This window comes from Tarenaya hassleriana, unplaced genomic scaffold, assembly GCF_000463585.1.
Source record: "Tarenaya hassleriana unplaced genomic scaffold, ASM46358v1 Cleome12, whole genome shotgun sequence".
Lineage (NCBI taxonomy): Eukaryota > Viridiplantae > Streptophyta > Magnoliopsida > Brassicales > Cleomaceae > Tarenaya > Tarenaya hassleriana.
This window is the reverse complement of record NW_010962392.1, coordinates 1,530,190-1,537,643: the sequence shown is the minus strand read 5'-3', so window position 1 is coordinate 1,537,643 and position 7,454 is coordinate 1,530,190. Positions and strand designations below refer to the sequence as shown.

Below are 7,454 nucleotides of genomic sequence, written 5' to 3'. Positions count from 1 at the left end.
CTGGTCGTATTTATCACGGACGGTGATCATAACGTGGATTTGTAAACTGGGACCTAGAACTATCTTGCCACTGTGTTACCGCCACGTTGATTGTCTTTGTCAACCAATGGCTAATAATCCCCTCCACGTGTCAACATTATCAGCAAATGTATGTACTTGCCCAAATACATAAATATACGAGTTTGTATTTGGAAACTATATGTTATTAAACAAAGGAAGTATGAAATTTGCATATATTTTATAAATTCACAGAAAATCAATTTAACAAAAACTAAAAACAAATAAAGAAAATATTGCAATTTACTAAATTGAGAGGATACATATACTGACACGTGTCACAACATGAGTTGACTGTGGGCGCTAATGGGGGTGAACTGGGTCCCGCAGCAAAGCGCGTGCCTTCTTCCTTACGATGGAAGAATTGGAAAATGTGGGCCGTCGGATCATGCAGCGGGTCCCACTGATTACGTGGACAGCATCTCTTGTTTGCGGCCCATATGCGGACAACCGCACCTTGCAACTTCTTTAATCTTGTTACATTTGGGCCAATATATGTTTAGACTTGTATGTGGCCCAGGTAATTGCTTAGGGCCTCAGGCCCATTTTATTTGTGTAAATCTATCCGTACTTTTGTAATTTTGTTTAATGCAAATCTAATTATACGTTCAGATAATCATATTACTTTGCCGTACGTTTTATATATTTAGGTTTCATTCTTATTTTATGTATAACTATTATCAATTTTAGATTACTTAGCTTTTTTTTAACGTTGCGTATAGGAGAATTCGAAGATCAAACGAGTTCAAAGCTCTGATACTATTTACACACAAAAAAAAGGTTCTCATACTATTTTGAATTTAGAGATAAAAAATAAATAAAAGAGAAAATCCAAAAAAAAAAATATTGGACTTTTAAATTTTGATAAAAAAATACGGAACTTTATTTTTTGTCAAATAAATATTAAAATTTTTAAACGAAACTAAAAAACACTGAACTTTTTAAGTGATAAAAAAAATACATAAACTTTTCTCCGATTATCAAAAAACATTGAATTTTTTTAGTGATCCTAAAAAATACATAAGTTTTTTTATGCATAAGTTTTTTATTGTAAAAAATTAAGAAAAATAATCTGACGTATTTGCATCTCATTGTGTTACGTCAATCATTTTGTTTATTTTGACAATCGTTGAAGAGTTAAGTATTTATTTTGTCAAACTTAAAAATTTAATATTTATTTAATAAAATAAAAAGTTCAGCGTTTTTTGTCAAAATTTAAAAATTTAGTTTTTTTTGGGATTTTCCTAATAAAATGAGAATTATTTTTTGTATATTTGAAAACGATAGAGACAAATAACCGATGTCTACAAAACCAACCCAAGTAAACCGGTTTTAGCCAATTTTATCGTCCAAAATCAATTGAGGATAATGTAAATTTAATTTTCTAACAAATTTTGGATTTGAAGGTGCACGAGGAAACAAAAGGCGCACGTTAGTAGGGTCCTCTGCAAAAGGAAGGAAAAAAAGGGAGGAAACAAAAGGCGCAATTTCTCCGACTTTGTTTGTTCTTTTAAAAAAAAATCTAAGGTTAAGATAACAAAATCAGATACATTGGACATTGCACATTTGATTCAATGCAACTCCCTAATTAATTGCAATCCAAAATTTTAATAATTTATATTCTTTGTTGAGATGATTTCGTTTATTTTCAATTTAATATATTCAATCTGTATTTTTTTTATCTATTTAATTTCTAAAATATTTCGTCAGATAGATTAGAATCTCAAATTTTATTTATATAATATAATAAAATATAAAAAGGCAGTCCGGTGCACAAAACGTCCGTGTTGAATGGGAGTCCGGGGAAGAGTCCCACCATAGCAGTGTATTGTAGGCAAAACTTACCTTGCAGAAATAAAGTATGATTTTAAAATAAAAATAAAACTTTTAAAGATTGAAACCGACGCTAAACCATAAATACGTGATGAATATGTGCAAAAAATAACCCAAACAAGAATCAAGATACATAGTTGACAAAAAAATATTAAGACAGATTAATACTCAAATGAAACAAAACCTATTATATTTTAGACGGTTCATCTTTTGACATTTGTAAAACTCTGTTATTGAAAAGCTACACAAAAAATAACTTTATAGAGAACACCTCAAGTTGCACATGGAAAGGAGAATAAACTATGTAGAAATAATAATAATAATAATAATTAATATATATATATATATATATGCATCTTCTAAGATATGAGATGGTAATGACAAAAGAGATAATCACGGCAATTATCAAAAGGTATCGAAGCACTTTCAAAGGCAATGATTAACATAATGATTTCCACTAAGATAATAGCCTAGCAGATGACCAGTCCAAGAAAACTCCAAAACAAACTTCAAATATTTAATTAATTATTCACACATACAAATTGCACTGACTAACCCACTTATATTCCTTTTTTTTGTATACACTTGACAATTTGGACATATATATATATATACCATATGTAAGTTTTGCAGCTACAAAATAAAAATAAAACAAAAATAAGGTCCCATGGGGTATACCTCGGTGGGAATCAAACTCTGACTATAGTAACTATGTAATCTATATGGAGATCATTACTGTCCTAAGTGTATTTGGAAATCATTTTTTTAGGTAAAAGGGTGGAAAAGGGATATGGTACCGTGAGTCACCAAAGTCTCGGAAGCGGCCCATAACCTCGAAGCTTCGGCGGAATTGGAAGCGAGCCTGGACGGTGCCGTTTCGTTGCAGTCAGCAAAGTACTTCCCCGATACGTTCACCAACCTCGTGCTTGTCGCCACGTAACACGTTGTGGCCGCTGCCTAACCATGCCAAGTTTTTAAAAGGTGCGAAAAAAATTACATTAATCGATCGATCGATCGAGAGGTAATAAATACAAAAGCCATATTTAAGTTTTTTAGTTCCATTACAAAAAAAAAATGTTTTGTAGTTTATGGACATAATAGACATCCGAGGTTCTAGCGTTTTTGGGTTTGGTCGGATATGAATGTCTTCAAAAGTTTGTAAAAGTTTTATTGAAAATAATTAATGTGTTTTGTATTATTGATAATCCAATCAGATAATATTTTTCAAAATATTCTTAATTGTATATTAATATGACAAGAAATATACAAACCCAAACGAAATAAGAAATACCATATTATCTAAATTTTATAGGAACTGAAAATCTAACATAAGTCTCATTAAATTATTTAACCTTTCATATGCCAATTCCGAGTGTAGATGTTATAGTGATGAGAACTATTATATATCGGTGGAGTATGAAGAAAAAAGCTTACTTGGGGGATGGTCTTGAGGAGCTTGGAAGCGAAGAAGAAAGCAAGATCTGGTTTTGTTCATATAAACGAGTCCTAATTAACATAATTCTCATTATATATATATATAAGAAAAAAGTAGTAGTGAATGTAAGAAACCTGTCAATAAGCCATCGCGTTCTCTTGTCAAGCGGGTCCTAACAATGCCAGGGTGAACACAGTTCACTGTCACATTTGCTCCCTGTTTCTGCATTGGCCAAAACCCAATCTTTATACTTATAATAACCCATGTTTACTCCACTTATATATATATAGAGAGAGAGATAGAGAGAGAGAGAGACCTGGAGAAAGGAAGAGAGCTCCTTTGTATGCAAAACGTTGGCGAGCTTCGAGAGAGCATACGCACGTGTCGCATCGAATTGACTTTTATCCATCAAACACATAGAAACCCAAAAGATTAAAAAAAAAAATTTAACATCGACCCATCAAAAATTCAAAACCACTCCTTTTTGCATTTATTACCCAGGCCTCTCTCTCTCTCTCTTATCCAGCAGCCTTACTGAGATGCAAAAAGAATGATGAAAAACCATGCATATATTGACTGGACATAATTTTTTTTGAAAAAAAATTATGTTTCCCTATCAAGAACCATGAGTTTTTGAATTTTGTTATTTTAGGTTTTGATTTGTTTGTTTTTTTGTGTATAGATTTTACATGTTTGACAAATATGAAAAAAATATATGTTCAAATATGTATAATATGATTCCTAAATGAAGTGGATAGAATCGTGCTTTTCCGGTTTGAATTTATTACCATAAGCATTAAAATTCTTGGGTTTTCTTGCTCAGCCCAAAAAAAAATTGAGATCAATAACCTAGATGAATTGAAAACGAGACGATAAGATTAGCTGTAAATAACTTACCACTTTGGTCGGGAAATCTGCCGGAGGTACTCGACCATATCGCCGGAAAACCAGCCGTGGATTCCCGACGAGACGCTCACGATCCGTCCATGGACGCCCGATTCTTCTGCCGTTTTGATCATCTTCCCAAGCAACAACTTTGTCAGAAGAAAATGGCCTGATGATTACAGAGCTGATTAATCAATCATGAACATGATGACGATGATGACTATAAAACGAAATCAAAATAAAATTACGCGATAAAAGCGGTGGAATCACATCAAAATAAGATAATAAAATCACCTAGATAGTTAGTTGCGAATGTCATCTCGATTCCGTCTTCGGATATTACATGTTCATGTGCTAACTTGCCTGCGTTGTTTCTGATTAAGACATATTAAAAAAAAAGTTATCAGAAAGATAATATTAAAAAAATCAAATGCAGAGAAGGAGGAGGAGAAGTGAGATCTTGAGTTCGTAGCTAAACAATCAAACGTGCAGATATGCATTTACATGTGTATATACGTACGAATTCTGGTGAAAAAGAAAAAGAAACGGAAAAAGGAGAGTAAGTACAATGAAATGACTGAAGCATCTGGTTTGAATTTTCCTCACATTTCTCTGCAACCAAACAGCAGAGACGTACGCTCATATGTTTTCAATGCATATTTTCCATGCGTATGTTGCAGGAAGAAACGAGAAATACAAGGACATGATTTAAGATCCAGTTTCAAAATTTCCTTCTCTTTCTCGGCAGCCAAACAGCATCGAAACATAGAGTAATTTTCTTCGGAAAAAAAACGATCATATATATATTTTTTTTTGGTATAAATGTGCTTGAGAAACGATCTTATTATGGGTATACACATGTATATATCCATAATAGATCAGAAAAAACGGTATATATATGGCGAAGTTTTTACTCACATGAGTAGATTGATAGGGAGATCGAGGGACTCGAACTCCGCGACGAATCTCCGTACGGAGGAAAGAGAGCTGAGATCAAGCTCCATGACGATGATCTCCGCCGCCGGAGACTCAGCGACGATCCTCATCTTCGTTTCCTCCGCCGTCTTCACGTTCCTCGCCGGCAAGATCAGCCTGGCTCCTCGTTTCGCCAGCACCCTCGCCGTCTCCGCTCCGATCCCCGACGTCGCACCTTCATCACCATAAAAAAAAAAAACTGAAAATCCGACGATTCGACTAACCAGAAAAAACAAAAAAGGGAGAGGGAGGAGAAAATCACCGGTGATTATGGCGGTGATTGAGCGGAGGTCGCAGTTCTTGGTGACCTCTTCGGCCGTGGATTTGGAGCCGAAGCCACTTTCTCCGGCGAGCCCAATGAGGTACTTTCCGGTTCCGATCATATGTTTTTCTCCGGCGACAGTTTTAAGGATTTGAATTGAAGGAAGAAAAAAAAATAGAAACAGAACAAACAAAAAAAGGGGGAGGAAGGAAGTAACAAACTAATGTATTGCCCGTCTTCCGTTACGAAGGGTGAAATGGTCAAATTACACAGAGAGGCGAAGAAGAAGAAACTTTGTTTTGTAGCTTTCATAGACTCTGCGTGATAGAAAATAATAATGCTTGTAAATTGGTCAGTAAACCATATACTTTATTTAAATTAAAAAGAACATTGTGAGAACGAAAAAAAGTTAGTAAGAATTTATAAAATTGAACGGTTGTAAAATAAAATAAAATAAAACATAGCTTACATTTGTCCCAAAAAAAATTGTAGCAATACATGGAAAAAAGAGGATTTAAGGCAAATTCAATTCATTATAATGCGTAAATCCATGTGGGCTTTAATGATTTTACAATATATTTGGTAAAGTGATCACATTTATATAAATGGTGTTTAATTGGGTCAAACCAAATTAATTTATTTTGACAAGGAGGGCTTGCACATGTGTCTGGTTTTCATTTGTTCTTAGAAGAAGACAGAAAGTCGAATGATTAAACTAAATGACCGTACTTATTTATTTATATCTTTAATAATAATAATAACGATGATTATAGAAAGAGGATTAGGCATTAAGCGTATGGGAAATGGGGATTGTCGTAGAAGGCAAATATTAACAGTCAAACAGCCTATGCTTTGACTCTCTTGTAGGGGACAATTATACACTCCTGACGTCTTAGTTGTATACTTAGTGTCACTCATTAACTCGTTATTATTCACTCTCTTTTTTAAATGAAAAAATAATAATCATAAAAATAAATTCCAGATTATCTATAAATACGTACTAATCTTATTTTCCATGAATGTGTAACAATGCAAACGCTACCAAACACTAACTTTTTTTTTCCATACCAATCTCCAATTAAATACCGAATTTAATTATAAATTAAGAAAAAAATGAATAAATACGTGAGAGGAAGTCAGTCGGCGAGTAGTTTAAGCGGAAAACGTAGAAACGGCACGAGGTCCAAGGCGGATGAAGGGAGAAGAAGAATCGTCAAAGAGGATTTGCAAAATTGCACGTGAGGTTTTTATAAACTGCGTGCCAGATCGATCCGCTCCTTGAGACACGGAAACCATTTTAATTTAATTAATTAACTCTCATCAGTTACTTTATTCCATTAATTCAATGCTTATTTCTCTTTACTATTGTTTCATAGTAAGCTCCTCGAAAATTGTATATTTTTTTTTAATAAATTTAGTTATCTTTCGCCTTTCCTTCGGTTAAATACAAAGTAAAATTGCAAAAATAATATATATACCATAAGCAATGATTTTTCTTTGTAAACACGAGAGAGAATGACTAAGGTCTTGCTTTTTATGTAATTATTAATGTAAATGTGCCTAATTAAATACCGCTAATACCATGTAATAACAAAGCTAATAATGTCACTGCCAATACAACTTTGAAAATTGTACAACTAATTTTGAATATTCAATGTCACTCCAATTCTCTAGAAATATGTTTTTTTTAATACAAGTTTGCAAAATTTGCAATTAATTTATCTTTTATATATATATATATATATTGCATTACTCGTTAGTGATATTCTAGCAGCTCATCATCGAGGATGTACACTTCACATCGTGATTAACTGCTTAATTAATTAGTTAATTAAACAATGATTAAGATTAGATGTCACTTTTTAAGTTCGTGGATTCTGTACTTGCACTGATGCATGAGTATCTCTTATTGATAAAATATGATAATACATACATACATATATACAAATTATATACATGGTAAACTTAACATGAATATATATATATATATATATATATATATAAATA

The 7,454-nt window shown here is 32.9% G+C and overlaps 1 protein-coding gene across 3 annotated transcripts; it reads right to left on the bottom strand.

Moving 5' to 3' along the window:
• Nucleotides 1-1,780: 1,780 nt before the first annotated feature.
• LOC104806448 (short-chain dehydrogenase TIC 32, chloroplastic-like) lies at nt 1,781-5,734 on the bottom strand. Of its 3 annotated transcripts, none has more exons than XM_010531355.2 (9): nt 5,448-5,734; nt 5,129-5,360; nt 4,505-4,584; nt 4,223-4,379; nt 3,642-3,723; nt 3,460-3,547; nt 3,325-3,371; nt 2,688-2,847; nt 1,781-1,902 (listed from the first exon to the last, which is right to left on the bottom strand). In XM_010531355.2, the coding sequence occupies exons 1-9, from the start codon at nt 5,566-5,568 to the stop codon at nt 1,781-1,783; spliced, it is 1,089 nt and encodes a 362-aa protein (XP_010529657.1). In that variant the 5' UTR covers nt 5,569-5,734. The 3 variants fall into 3 exon arrangements, with proteins under 3 accessions (XP_010529657.1, XP_010529658.1, XP_010529659.1); XM_010531356.2 differs by having other exon boundaries at nt 1,781-1,897; XM_010531357.2 differs by lacking the exon at nt 1,781-1,902 and having other exon boundaries at nt 2,382-2,847; nt 5,448-5,728.
• Nucleotides 5,735-7,454: the final 1,720 nt, after the last annotated feature.

What these genes read in the sequence shown, in the direction of transcription:
- LOC104806448 (XM_010531355.2), bottom strand. Translation starts at nt 5,568, where the DNA reads ATGATCGGAACCGGAAAGTACCTCATTGGGCTCGCCGGAGAAAGTGGC. An exon ending in AATCACCGCCATAATCACCG is followed by an intron (nt 5,361 to 5,447) that starts GTGATTTTCTCC and finishes ATGGTGATGAAG; the next exon opens with GTGCGACGTCGGGGATCGGA. An exon ending in AGCTCTCTTCCTTTCTCCAG is followed by an intron (nt 3,548 to 3,641) that starts GTCTCTCTCTCT and finishes TGGCCAATGCAG; the next exon opens with AAACAGGGAGCAAATGTGAC.